The sequence below is a fragment of the Anneissia japonica genome, unplaced genomic scaffold (assembly GCF_011630105.1).
Source record: "Anneissia japonica isolate Jap-2015-1 unplaced genomic scaffold, ASM1163010v1 scaffold4054_len1135799_cov195, whole genome shotgun sequence".
NCBI classification, from domain to species: domain Eukaryota; kingdom Metazoa; phylum Echinodermata; class Crinoidea; order Comatulida; family Comatulidae; genus Anneissia; species Anneissia japonica.
The window spans coordinates 989,184-1,004,259 of NW_022694605.1; the positions used below are offsets into that span (position 1 = coordinate 989,184).

Consider the following 15,076-nt stretch of genomic DNA (forward strand, 5'->3'; position numbering starts at 1 on the left):
CTTGTAGACTAACCCTTATGGTATTTTTGAACTTGTTGAGGTCATCCCTGAAAAGAATTTATTTGACATAAATTACCTCCTTCTAGATGAATGTACATTAATGTGTTAAACTAGCCAAGCCTTACTTGGTACACATACTTAATAAGTCTGACAAATATCAATGGGTCAATAGAATGTTGTCAATCTATATGTGGGTTTTTTTTTTCATACTCTCCATGGTGCTACAGATTTTAAATCAACACCAAAAGAATAGAACTATTGAACAGTTAAAATTTATTTGAAGTTTTATTATTTAAAGCACAAAAGCTGAATCTGGCTATAAAATAATTGAATTTCTTCTTGTTCTCTGATGCAAATTGGGGTATAAGTGATTTGGCTTTCAAAGGGATTAAATTTAAAGTTTTACAGTATTGTTACTTAATACTTAATTTTCTTATGACTAAACTACTGTAGTGTCCTGAAGGTTAGTAATAGCACTTGACTTACAGAATGTTTTGTACTTTATTTTTTGAAATTGGCTTGTAATGTTGAGTGAGACTGAAAACAATTGGCTAAAATTGAATTAAAATTAAAAGATTGAATTTGTTCCATTATATCCCACAGTGAGCCACACTCTCGATTTTATGCAGCACAGATAGTCTTAGCATTTGAGTACCTCCATTTCTTAGATATTATCTACAGAGATCTCAAGCCAGAGAATTTGCTCATAGATGAAACGGGTTACATTTCAGTAAGTAATGCTCATCATAAAAATTATGAATCTCCGCTAAATGGTGACTTGTAATGGATTGCAAGCAGAATAATATAATAATAATTTTTTCAAAATCTAACATTTATAGTCAGCCAATTTTGAGTAGAAGTCATTCCAGCTTAAATCAACCACCATGTCCATGTGACCCCCTTAAATTTTCCTTTGAAAAATTCATTCTAAATATACCTTGTTATGTCAAAAGGAAAAAATCAAAAATTTTAGCTTCAATTTCGAAGCGGTTTTTAAGTTAAGACCTTTTGAAATGTTGGTATCACACATCTTTTTCAATCTTGTAATGGCTCCTATAACTTTGTACAGGTTTATGGAAGATATATCTTGTAGATTAACAAGATAAAAAGTTGTAAATTTCTACATAGACCGATATTTGGCCTCTCAGGAAATATTCAAATGTGGGTAGCATGTTTTATTAGATTGTTGTATGCCCCAAAAATTCTCCTACGCACTCTGCAAAAATAGATTTTCGCTTTTTCGGAAAGCCATACCTAATCAGCCTCTGTATGGATGCTAAAGTTAACAGGGATGAATATGCTCATACTAATACATAGGCTTGCAAGGTAATTAGAAAAATAATGAAGGTATGACTGTGTCCCAAACATGGTTGCAGGACTATTGACCCTAAAAACTTTGAATGACTAGATGACCCTGTGTACATTTAATATTAGTTATGAATAAATACCAGTTACAGATACACATATCATTCTAGGTGGAAAATTTGATTTTTCTTCATGAATTGCATTTGACTGACACAGATGACCTTTGATCTAATGTATGGAATTCATGATAAATATTTTCAAAAATATAGTTAACATAGAATCACTAGAAAAAAAAAATTTAAATTATAATTAAATATTCATCTTTTTTTCTTTTTTTTTTGGTAAGCAGCTTTAATACATTTTAGTCAACGTTAGTGATTTTAACTTAGACCTGATATCAAGAATACACAACACTCGCACCAACACTAAGACCTTCGGACACAGATCATTTTCATTTGCTGCAGCCACACTCTGGAACGCACTACCACTTCACATTAAAAAATCAACATCAATTGCTTTATTTAAAAAATCACTCAAAACGCACTTATTCCAACAATAACATGAAGCGCCACTGATAATTACTTCGGTTTCTTAAATGGCGCTATATAAGTTCTTACCTTATTATTATTATAAAAATCTTAGAAAAGTTTTCAAAAAATCTGTTCACACATATGAAGTTGAGAAATAGCTTAAACTTTCCACTTAAAGTAATAATATGTTTATCTGTAACTTGTATAAGATTCATAATTAATATTTAGTTTTAGCGTAATTAGATGCAACAATTTTTTCCAATCATTTTGAAGGTAACAGATTTTGGTTTTGCCAAACGAGTCAAAGGGAGGACGTGGACATTGTGTGGGACTCCTGAATACCTCGCACCTGAAATCATTCTTAGTAAGGTAATCACATATAAATGATTTGTCATTAGTTGTTGTCATTATCATATTTTTTTCTACTTTGTATTAAACCTACAATTATTGCTGCATTATACTGATACATAATTGCCTTCTACATAAGTTTAAGTGCCATAATAAAATTGACGTATTTGTAATGTTAATTCATATTAGTATTTTTATTTTATTAATTTACTACAACCACACAAGTAATAAAAACCGAGAGGTCCACTGATTAATCTCAGATAAGAAAGTATAATACATACTCCAAGTATTGAAATACACGCCATCGTGTTGAGATTCAATATTTCGACATTAATTATGTCATCATCCTGATGATGACATAATTAATGTCGAAATATTGAATCCCAACACGATGGCGTGTATTTCAATACTTGGAGTATGTATTATACTTTCACACAAGTAATATATTATTGAAATTATGTTGGCTATTTTCCATTTACTTATGTATCCATGAATTGGTAGTTTAAAAATAATGTAGAATCAATTTCTGTTAAAACCTCAATTGATAGGGTTGTTATATAACAATTTGAATGTAATAAATATAGAGCCACAAAATAATAATCTATACAAACAGCATTTATAAGGAATTAGTGAAGATGGTTTCAGTAAATCCGGACACTCGCTGCGGTTGAAGCAATTGTAGAACGCAATACCGTGACCCATGCGCAATGGTTAGTTTTTAATGACCATTCACTGAGACTGCCAGTTACAATCAGGAGAATGTGTCTCGTCATCTTGCACTCACAAGGAGCTGAGTTGGGTGAGGGCCCAGCTTAGCAATTACATTTTCACTTTTCACACATATATCATAAATAAATACTTATGATAAATGAGCATATCACTAAAGGCATGAAATATTATGGTTTTCAATCCATTAGCTCTGTAATGCCAGTTATCATTTTAAAGATAAAAATTGTCCCATAATTATATTTAATGATTTCCAAACTTTCATTACATGTGTAAAAAAAAGTAGATTACTTCAAATTCTTATATTCAATATTTAATATTAAACAGCAGGAAACTTCATAACTAATAATAATAATATTAATTGAGAATTTATATAGTGCAAATTATAAAAAAATGTTGAAATCAAATGTGCTTCAGACAGAAAGATATGATGTTTCTGTAAAAAATAATGTTTTTGATATACAACTTCTGAATATAGTGAGTACTTTGAAAGTGTTACCTGTTAAACAGAATTTCTAATAAGTTAGTATTTTATTTTGGCAGTCTGGATAGTGTATATTTTCAACTTTTATTGTCCGACTTTTAGAATTGTTGTCTTCTCCAAAGTTCCACATACTTAATTCTCTATAGGCCAAAAAAAAAATATAATTTGCTAAAATTTTATTTTCTAGGGCTACAATAAAGCAGTAGATTGGTGGGCATTAGGTGTCCTCATCTATGAAATGGCTGCAGGCTACCCACCTTTTTTTGCTGACCAGCCAATTCAGATCTATGAGAAAATTGTCTCTGGAAGGGTAAGATGAATTTCAACAACAGCATGTTTACATATATTCAGATATAATTAAGAATTGAAAAAAAGTATAATTTTGGCTATATTTATCTAATTATTTAAGGCAATAATTTGTTATGAGGAGTAATAATTTGGCAATAATTTGTTATGAGGAGTTGCTTGAGATGGATGGGTCATGTGCTAAGAAAAGACCAAGGTGATCCAGTAAAAAGAGCCTGGCATCTAGAAGTTGAAGGTAGAAGAGTAAGGGGGCGGCCAAAGGTGACGTGGAAAGATATGGTGAAGAAAGAAAGTGCAAAAATTTGTTTGGAGGAGTATGATGCACAAGACAGGAAGAAGTGGAGAGACGGTGTAGCTGCATGGAACGAGTGACAGTCAGTAACCCCTTGGAAGAGGGAAGAAAACTGACTTAAATAAATGATGATGATGATGAAGAGAAAAACTGAAAAAGTGTGTATGCTAAGACTCCTGGTCTAAGGAAACAATGATAATAAAATAAAGCAATAATATAAAGATTAAAAGATTCAATGTTATTTGTATTAAAAGTTATTATTAAATGTGTTTGACCAATTGCTGTTAAATATATAGTGAATCAATACAATGGCATACGATTTTAAGTGTTTGAAATCACAACATTTTGTAATTTTTTATAAAAGAAAATTTTATTAGTATTAGAACACTTCTCCAAAACATTAATAACAGTATCGTACATTTTGTATGATATTATTGTAGCCTAATTTGTATATGTAAACCCGTATTATAGTAATGTGTGTGTGTGAAGGGTATCTGCCATTCTTGTGTATTTGTAAGGAACTGTTTTGACTGTCCCCATGTTTAGGTACGTTTTCCATCACATTTTACGGCAGACTTGAAAGATCTGTTACGTAACCTCCTACAAGTAGATTTGACAAAACGATATGGAAATCTCAAGAATGGTGTCAACGACATCAAAGGACACAAGTGGTTCAGCACTACAGACTGGATAGCAATCTACCAAAAACGGGTGAGTCTCGTAAAAGTATAATACTCTATATCCCCATGTTACCAGTTGTTGTATTTGTTATGTCAACCTCGCCTAAGTCAAATAAAATCAAAGCCGATCAAATTTTATGCGCCAGATTGGTCTGTATTTTTAAGCTTCTCTAATCACTGTTGTTTACGTTTTGTGGCGAATGCATCAAGCAATCATGATTGCTATTCTGTGACGTCATTAACAATATTTAGATAGATTCACCATTGATACACACGCTTGCATCCAAGGTTGCATTGGAACATTTCAGAATACAGTAAACCGAGTAACATGATTTGTTGGGTGAGAAAGATATACAGTGCGACAGATTCTGTAATTATAACTTTGGCAACTATTTATAGTTGTTTGATGTTTAATTTTCTTGGTTTGAACTATTCAAAATCGCTTGGAAATTGAACTTGGGAATATTGTCAGAATGATTTGCTAATGCTCTAAAAGATAAATAACTAAATATTGAGCATTTTAGGCCTAGGCCCCTACATATCTGCGGCCAGATTAAGTACGCCTATGTGAGCACCTTTGATTGGGACATACTATTTTCTAGGCTACTGTACCTCAGAATCATGGTTCACATCAGTTTCAAAGCATAAAGTGCAGAGATCACTGAAACTATTACAAAACACTAGTTTTAACAATTGTTTTGCCTTAGCTTGCAACTATTTACTCGCTTTTTATGGTGATGCTTTTACTTTTTCACAAACGGAAATAAACTGTAATAGGCGCATTACCAAGTATCCTAGTAACTTTAACTGAATTCACCAAGATATGTTCTCACCAATTGCTATTTTCTCAATGAAGGGCGATCATGTTTATTTACATTTGCTTTTCCTTGATATTAAAGTGAGGCATTTTGTGTCTACCACTGTATACATTCTAAAAAATAGAGCATTGCACACAATCTACCAAAACAAAGGACTGCCCAGTGACAACTCAAAAAAAAAAAAAAGAATTTGACTTAAGTCTAAAACAGTTTTTTAGAGCCACTTTTAATTTGACTTAGGTGAGGTTGACACTATAATTATGTTTTACCTGTAGTATTAGTTACCTGTTATGCAAATCAAATTAATAAGTATATAGATTGAATGGCTATAGCATGCTTATACATATGAATTTTGAGTTTTAATGATAGTTGCATAACCTTGATATGATGCGCTCCGACATAGCAGCTACCAGCTTCATTAATTTTGTGAATTAACAGTTAAGTTATCATTTTAATTTCTCCACCCCCTTGCCCAACAACCCTCCCATAAAAACCATTTTCATTACTCCTGTATGTGTGAAGCAAACATATATTTCTAATTAGCAGTGGTCAAGGTGGTGATCAAGGTGTTTAGAGCTACGTGCAGTATTCCTATTGCTTTCCTCTATCCCTGAGCACCTTTCTTTGTAGGCTATTTTCCTAAGCTATCCTTGGGAGCCTGTGTTCTCTGATATGCTTTCAAGTTGTCCATTTCTTACCTGTTTCTGTGTTTTTAACTTTTCAACCTTCATTTTCTAGATGACCAAGTGATATTTTATCTGTTACTATCTTTGGATATTGTTATTGTAATCTGTCTTTTGAGTATCTGTTTTGTTGTTGTTTTAAGTTCCTTAATGTTATTGTCTTGACTGAAAATGTGGACAATTAAGTTAAACCAAACAACCATTCATAAATTGTTTTTGTATTGTAAACAATGTATGAGTGTTTCTTTAATTGTTTTTTTATTCATTTCATAACAGTACATAATAAATACTGTAACAAACAGCTTTAAATTAAGACATTCTTTCTATGGGAAAGGGAAAAAACATGTATAATCCTTAAAACCAATAGCTAGAAAATACGGTAGGTGTGAATAGTATACGTATTTATATGAACTTATCTGTAGGATAGCAAAATTGATGAGAGGTCTGCCAAAATATAATTTGGGGGTGGGAGGAGGGCAGGAACACCTCATAACCAATCAAAACGTTCAGTAGCTCATTTACAAGGATCAAGCAAGATACTTCCAACCAGAAACACATTAAGAACATTTTTTTATTTTCATTAAAAACTGGAAAAAATTTGCCACGATTCTGATTTATAGTTGTATTTCACACTATATAATCCCATTCCCTTTTGTTATATAATGAAAATGCAATATTCTGCTTCCACATTTTTTTGTTACTGTATTTCTATGTGCTTAATATTTCCATGTACCGAGCAAGGTGTTTTCTTGCAGGTTCAAGCCCCATTCTTTCCAGATTGTGGCAAAAAGGTTGGCAGTAGTAAATGCTTTATTAGCTATCCCGAACAGCCGCTCATGGAGTCCAGCACTGTGTTATTTGCCGAGGAATTTGCTGGTTTTTAGGTTCAGTAATTTTCTCAATCAGTTAAGGTTGTTGTACGTGAAATTACCAGTTTAATGTAACAGCCATCTGGCAACAAGCATTTCAGAGAAAGCATACATTACATTTGATTTGTATTGTATCCCTGTGTTTTTATCCTGTTTAATAATCTTTGCTAACCAATCAAATGTCACTGACAAGTGTGCATCTAAACATAAGCATGCCACCCTTTAGAAAGGAACTAGTGCTTTCTTTTGATTGATTGATTGATTGATTGATTGATGGAACAGTGTACAGAGGTTCTTAGAAGGATTAAATGCTAAATTTGCATAATATTCTCCAATATTAAAAATATATGAACACTCATGTCTATCATTAAATCAGTAGTGCCCCTGCATATCCCACCCTACATTCTGGAGGAAGGTCCATTAAGGTCTTATTGACGTGCACTCCCCGCCCTAACCAAATTATGAATTACCAGTAGGGTTCAACTTCTTCAGGTGCAACTGACTTGCATTTCCAAACCTAAATATACATCCTAGATTAGACTACTAAGGCCTAATGCCTGTGACCGCCCCGTCTAAACCCCACTCTCAAGTAGATATAGGCATCTGCAGTAGAGATGATGATCAACTCCCCTAATCCATAATGCCTGCATACCCCAGTATTCATCAAGACTAGTTGATCACTAAGACCTAATGTGTGCATATCCCAAATAGAACAGTATATCCACAGTAGTGTTGAAGTCAACCCCCCTGCATACTACAAATATTCATCAAGTGTTGTTATTCACTAAGACCTAATATAGTAGAAATGCATCCACAGGAGAGATGTTGGTCAACTCCCTAATGCCTGCATATCCGAGGAGGGAATTTTCTTTCCTAAGTCCTAATTCCTGCATACCAATAGAGGGATTTAGCGATGATTGTTACAGGCGGTCACGCGACCTAGCTTGGGTATACATGAAAAACATTACAGTGCGAAGGTATAGGAAAAGCTATTGTTATGGTTGCGGAAACAACCACCCACTGTTAACGTGAAAAGTAAATGGCTAGGAAAGGCAATACGATTGTTCAAAATAGTGTTTTACTTATCCTAGCGTCCTCCTTGGATTGTATGCTTTGAAATTTAAGTGATCCTTCATAAACCGTAGCTGGCCCTAACATCACAGCGTAGTTCGCGGGTCGAAGACCATCATGCATACCTAACCATGGCATAGACGTGCAGGGGCCGAGGCCTAACATTTGTTGAAAAATCTTAATGTTTGCGGCCAGTATCCTTCACAGCATTAGCAAAACATTAAGGCAAAATATTTAAGTTTAATTTCCAATCAATTTGGTATATTTTACTGGGAATTATGATGATCTTTACAGCAATAAACAAGGGACGGCCGCGATAGAAATCTCTGTCAGTGGATTGTTTATATCCAATACCCAAGTTAGGTCATGTGACGCCCATTGCTAAATCCCTCTATAGACGTACGTACTCAGATTAGTGATGTCCAACCAGTGATGAAAAAGTGTTGGGGTCCCAGGGATGAGGGAGTGTTAGGGTCCCAGGTTCGAGAGTGTTAGGGTCCCAGGAGCTAGAAAGTGTTGAGTCCAAGTGGCTAGAAAGTGTTGGGGACCCAGGGATGAGAAAGTTTTGGGGCCCCATGCATTTCAGTAATTCAGTACAGGTATCATGAAAGTGTCCCTTGCACGAAGAATATCAAATAATACCATAGCCAAAATTTTATTTCTTTGTGAATTCTAGTGCCCTTTAAATCATGGTAATAATAATAATAATAATAATAATGTAAAGAAAAATTTGTAATCTCAATTTTTGGGAAAAACAGTGCACAGTGCCACTGTGAAATCGTGGTAGAGCTAATATAGTATTGGAGATGAGAAAAGAAGCCCATGGGGCTTCTTTTCAAGATAGCATGGGATTCTTTTCGAGATGGTACAGTACAAATACTGTACATGAATTTCAAAGAAACAAAATAAATTAAAAGGCGCTTGTTTCATACAGTAGTTTAGGTGTTTTAATGCCGGTTAATACACTCCAGGATACAGATTGATGTTACAGTGGCATTTTATTGTTTTGTAGTAGTAATTCCCAAAATTTACAGCATTCATTTTAAAAAGAAGCCCCTACTCTTTACTTTGCAAAAGTAGCCCCGAAAAGAGGCCCATCCAAAATTTGCAAAAAAAAAAAAAAAAAGAAGCCCAGGGCTTTAATTCGAGGTTTTTTGGTATATAGGTGTTGTGCAATTTTTGCAGTTGGTTGAAAGATGTTTTGATTTAGAACAGGATACGTATTATAAGTATTGGACATGTGAATACTAGAAAGTTAGTGTGAGAAATTAGCAGTTTTAAGTAGGTATTTGTGATGGTAGCAGGCAAAAATTTTTTGATGTTTTGCTACAGTCAGATGCGATGATAATACTTTTCTGCTAAGCATAGATTATTTGTCACTTAATGATAAAGAGTGGGTTGCTGTCTTCAGTTCCCATATGTACTTAGAATGATAATTTATTAGAATGCACCCAGAAAAGTTTCATATAAAAATGTTATTTTACTTTAACAATCACCCAAACTGATGTGTGATGTGTTGGGGGTCAGTTTTTTTCAGAATTAGTTGCTGAAAGATGACTGGCTGTTAATGATAACCAATCGTAACACAGTATAGATGCGCTGTCACTTAGCAATGTGATTGACCTAAGTATAGCCCTTGGTGTATGGATACCAAAATACATTTGTTCTAGATTTATTTAAAGGGCCAAATTATTATCCATTTCTGTTTATTTGAAAGCCTAAAACAATTAGCCTGTAAGATCAAACCAGAATAGGACCGCATAACTTGTCCAGCAATCATCACTTTCAAGTATCCTGAGTTGCTTTTCAGTAAAAGTTAATTGCACATGGCCCAGTGTTGCGTTTTGGTCTTTATTTTATTTTAGAAATATTCATCCACTAAACACTGATTATTATTACTTTTAGTTTGTTTTAAATATTTTTCACTCATTAATTTTTTTGTCGGCTACAAAACAATAGCTGACACGAGGTGGCGCACAGCAGGTGGATTTTGACGCTGGTGCTCACCCTTCTGCACCGCCAGATGGTAACCATGTGCAGCTGTTTGTGCCATTGTTAATCTTGCTTCTCTAATTATTGATAATCAACGATTCCCAAGTAGATGGTCCTGTTGACTTCTTTAGTTTCTCTTAAGTTCCATTCTCAGTGATTGGTCAGTTATTATCACTGACCATTATTAGGAAAAAGACCTTAAATTGCTTCTAACTTACAAGCATGTTCATGTCCACTGACAATAGGATGGTTATTATGAAGACACTACCATTGAATAACGTGTGATTTAGATTTACATTTGGATGTCTTTTTTTGTATGGATGTGTGCTACAGTGTATTAAATTGTTACATTTTGTTGGTTGACGAAAATGAGCCCTGAATGTTATGATGGTTGACGACAGTGATTAATCAGATTTTCTCATAATTAGTGCGTAACATAAATTTGTGGCCTGCATCTTGAACAGAGAAGTGAGAAGATAATATTTTATTTTTAATTTTTTTGCTAATGTTGCAATTGACCGATTCAATTTTGTTTATAAATGCAATTGACTGTCACTATCATTTATATATTGTGTGGTTCCAGAGTATCTGTAGAATTGAGGGAAATAACATTATACCCTCCTATTTGTATAATAGTTTCCTTCCAGATTCAACGTCTAAGCACAATGAAATGAGAATTTCATAACTACTTCTGTTCTGAATAATGTTAAAGTTTGTACTCTGCTTTCCCCTGTTTTACATGGCATGTTGATTTTTAACTGAAATATTAACATTTGTGGTTTGGTGTGGGTTTTGACTATTAACCAATATTTGTAGATTTGATTAAGTAAGATCATTTAGCAATAGTTTATTTCAGTGATTTGTGTGTTTTAAGTGTTTACCGTAATTTAGTGATTTTATCTTTGACGTGACTTCTTCAAATATTTTAGCATTTTTTAAAGCAATATTTTGATACTTAGTATATATGAACTTGCTTTCTTGACTGTTTATAAACCAAATAAGTGGATAAACTAATTATTTGTTATCAACTAAATTCTTTTAGGTTGAGGCACCATTCATCCCCAAGGTAAAGGGTGCAAGTGACACAAGCAATTTTGATGACTATGAGGAAGAAACGCTGGTGATCTCAAGTACAGAGAAATGTGCAAGGGAATTTGCCGATTTCTAGTCAACGTTGTCAATAGGGTTTTCCCAATATTAACCAAAAGCAGTTATTTGTTATAAATAGCTGACTGGGTGACCAGCAGAGCACACAGCATTCAGTATACACATTTTGCATGGTAGATTTGATGAGTAGCCATGCTTTGCCATTCAGTTTTAATGATAATACCATACTAATAATTATTAATATGCTGTGTATTCTGATCTGTTCATTTTTCTTTAATTTAAAAAAAAACAACATATTTTACATTGAATTTAAACTAATTAATAATTTGTTAATATATTTTAAATATTTTATTTTATTTAAATATTTTTATTTTTTTTTGTAAATCAGCAAAAACAACTCTTAGGATTTGACAGTATATGAAATAATGGATGTGATAACGTTCTGTCACAGACCAAATAATCATTCTGTTCAGGTCATATTTGTAAATGTTAGTAATGTAACTTTTAATTTGGTTAACATTTTTCATAAACAAATATTTCTTTGTAGATCCTGGCATGCCTAGCAACATGTGTTGTTCTATCTGAAGATTAGGTAATATAACTTGTTGCTTCTTCCTATTTAACTGCTTGTTTATCTTCCTGTTTTTGTAAATGCAAGCTGGTGCTTGTACCTGGGAAGATCAGTGTATTGTGTGTACAGCCAAAGCAAAATTGGACATTCAAGTTGGTGTTATGAACGTATTCAAATGTGCTTTACAGTGTAGACAACAGTCAGCCTTTACATCCAAAGAAATTCCTTAATTAGTACAAAGCAGAACCTTCCTGGAGTAGGAGCCATGTTAATGCTGTCTGTAGGTCACTCGCATATGCCAGCTCAATTACAAGCAATGTATTTTTACATATACATGCATACTATATTATGTTTGTTTATAATAATGTATATATTACTACTGTATATAAATACACATTGTATAGTAATATGTATATTACCATATACATAGGCGTTGTGTAGTAATATGTATATTATCATATAATTCCACTTATGTATGTTAAGTGTACTTGCTCACATAGTACTATTTGAACCTTAAGTGCACTGTACATTGACGTAACCATCTTAATTAACAGAGCTGGCAATGGGAAGTCATTCATATTCAGAATATATATTATTTAAAACATAAATTTGTGTTATATAGAAAATACATTCACTGTAACATTATTTAAATATTTGTTTTTTCTAAATATACTACACTGTATATTGTGATTGTCATAATTAAGTATGTATTCACTTTAGATCTACAGATTGAGAATTTTTCTTTAAATATCTTGGAATATAAAGCTTGTTTTGTTAGAAATACATTTCATACATATATAATATACAGTATCTACAAGTTTACAATATTTGCCTCCCCTCTCCTCTTTCCTACTGCAAAATACAGTATTCATAATAACTACAACATTTTCATTGCAACTTTAAACTAGAAATAAGGTTTTTAAAAAAAATAATAAATTCCTATTATACTGGTTAAAGGTTGATATTTTTAAAGTAATAAATTAAGTTATAGTATTTTGTTGTTTATGTTTATAAGGTGGTAATAATGTGTCTAGGCAACAATTTCAACCTATCCATATTTATGTACAAGTCTATCATCACAGCCTGTAGAATTTCTTCCTGTTGGTTTTTGTCCGAACATATTTTGATGATAATCTTGTCATAATTACCTCATATAAGAAGTTCTTAATATAATTTTTAGCACAATTTTCTAAATAAATATCATTTAATAATATGATTTTATATTGTCCCTGCAAATTGATTGCATTTTGTGTATGAAGGATCAACACATAGTGATAGTTGATTTAATATAAATATTGATGCTGAATAAACCAACTGTATGCCTTTCTATACATTTTGTAAATAACTAATATACAATATCGGAAGTGGTTGGTAGGCATTATGTTTAGTGTTTTCAGGGTTTTAGCAGTTGCAAATAATTGATGTCGACTGTGATGTTTTGAGGTCCAATGCAAGCAGAGTTTCATGAATCAATTCAATGAGTTAGAAAATGTTAAAATAAATCTCCACATATTATTGTACAACATGCTTGTAGCCAGTGTTAATATGCTCAGTCCCTTTTACTCTGTGTGATATTAAAACACATGTTAAATGTATGTTTTGTAGAAACATGTATTGTATCCACTATAGCTTTAGTTACAATAATGTGAATTGGTATTTAGTACTGAATGAGTGGGTCAAGGGTCATGGAAATTAAGGCGTTGAGTATGTTTGCTTTGGAAAATCTCAATGAAGATGTAAATAATTTAAATACTCAATTCTGTGTGAATTAAGGTGGTTTTGAAACGAATTGGATTATTTCATTATTAAAAACTCAAAAGTTCTGAGACCACCTTGCTTCAAGAACCTTTGAAAGGTTTCAATAAGTTGTTAGGATGAAGAAAAATAAAGCTCTAGTTGCTATGTAATTTTGGAATTTTAATCCTGTTTACTTGTTGTAATATACCTGTGTTGGTCCATGATGCATGTGCGCATGTGTTATTTCAATGACCACGAGTTTCAAGCTATTGACCATTATAAGGTTCAAATGGTTTGTTGTTGCAACAGCAAGTTTTTAATGTCAACATCAAGTTTACATCCTACCCTAAAGATGTCATTAAACATTTATGAAGGAAACTCATTCTTGTTTTTCTGTCTTATTTTATCTGCTTCAAAATACAGAAACAAAAATACAGTACATAACAATATAACAGCAAATATAAAATGCTTATTGATGCAGCCACTATTTATTTATTTTTTCTGTAAGCCATGAAATACTGAAACAGCATGAAAAAAAAATGGGTAAAAAAAAGGTTAGCGTGTGCTTCCTGAATGGAAATTGCTGCAACAAACCACCTTCCACCTGCATGTTACAAATATATTTGTTGCATATAGATTTTTTTTATAATCTATAATTCATTTTGTATGCAGTACCGTATTATGTTGGCGCAGTTAGAGAAGACGTGCACTAGGAGCCTTCTTCCCCTATGAGGTGGGGCCAGGATTTGCCCGATGTCCCCAACGAGATTAAAGTGTCGTGGTCAGGCATCGCTCAAGATTCAGGGAAAAACCCCTGAAAAATATGACAATTTAGGGCCGGGATTCAATGGCTTATTTAATCGATTTTAGAGTCTGCATACATGCATACGTATAATTTTTTTTTCCACAACTGGGGACTGGGCCCCTCCTGCTAGCACCATCCCTGCTCCCCCTTGACACACAACTAGACATCTGGATCGGTTGGAGGGCTGGCTCTCCAATTGTTCATGTCGCTGTACCAACCTCCATTACGCACCTTCCCCACACAACTAGGAGTCGAGTATGGATCGGTTACATAATAATAATGTTATACAGTACTTATATTGTGCAAAATGCTGGAGCTTCGATGCGCTTAACATTAAATAACTGAAAAAAAATTTATCCTTCACTGCAAACTTAACTCATAACGCAAATAAAACGTTCATGCAAACACTTAGCATGACTTGTTTGTTGACGTTGCTGTACCAACCTGCAGTAGGAGCCTTCTCCCCTTTGAAATAACAGTTTGGTTTACATGGCTCCCGGTCCCATGTCACTGCACCAAACTGCCTTGTTCCCCTGGAACTAAGAGTATTCTCCCCCTCAATTATATAGAAGTTGAGTCTTTTGATCAGTTGCATGTTTGTCTTCTCCCAATATACCCATTTCTTGGGGCTGAGTCTTTATACTTCCAAAATTCAATTGTTCATATATTATTTTCCTTTCTGTATATTTTGCAACCTAACGAAAACGATAACAAATATGTCATCTTAAGTACTGTTATTTGTGCCTGGAACA

At 33.2% G+C, this 15,076-nt stretch overlaps 1 protein-coding gene across 1 annotated transcript in view; it reads left to right on the forward strand.

The window, feature by feature from the left end:
• Positions 1-13,901, forward strand: part of LOC117101113 (cAMP-dependent protein kinase catalytic subunit beta) — a gene marked incomplete in the record, with an annotated part of 43,925 nt that extends 30,024 nt beyond the window's left edge. Inside the window, 5 exon segments of the mRNA XM_033241000.1 lie at positions 604-730; positions 2,109-2,204; positions 3,581-3,703; positions 4,538-4,702; positions 11,147-13,901. Coding sequence (XP_033096891.1) covers positions 604-730; positions 2,109-2,204; positions 3,581-3,703; positions 4,538-4,702; positions 11,147-11,272 — 637 coding nt within the window.
• Positions 13,902-15,076: the final 1,175 nt, after the last annotated feature.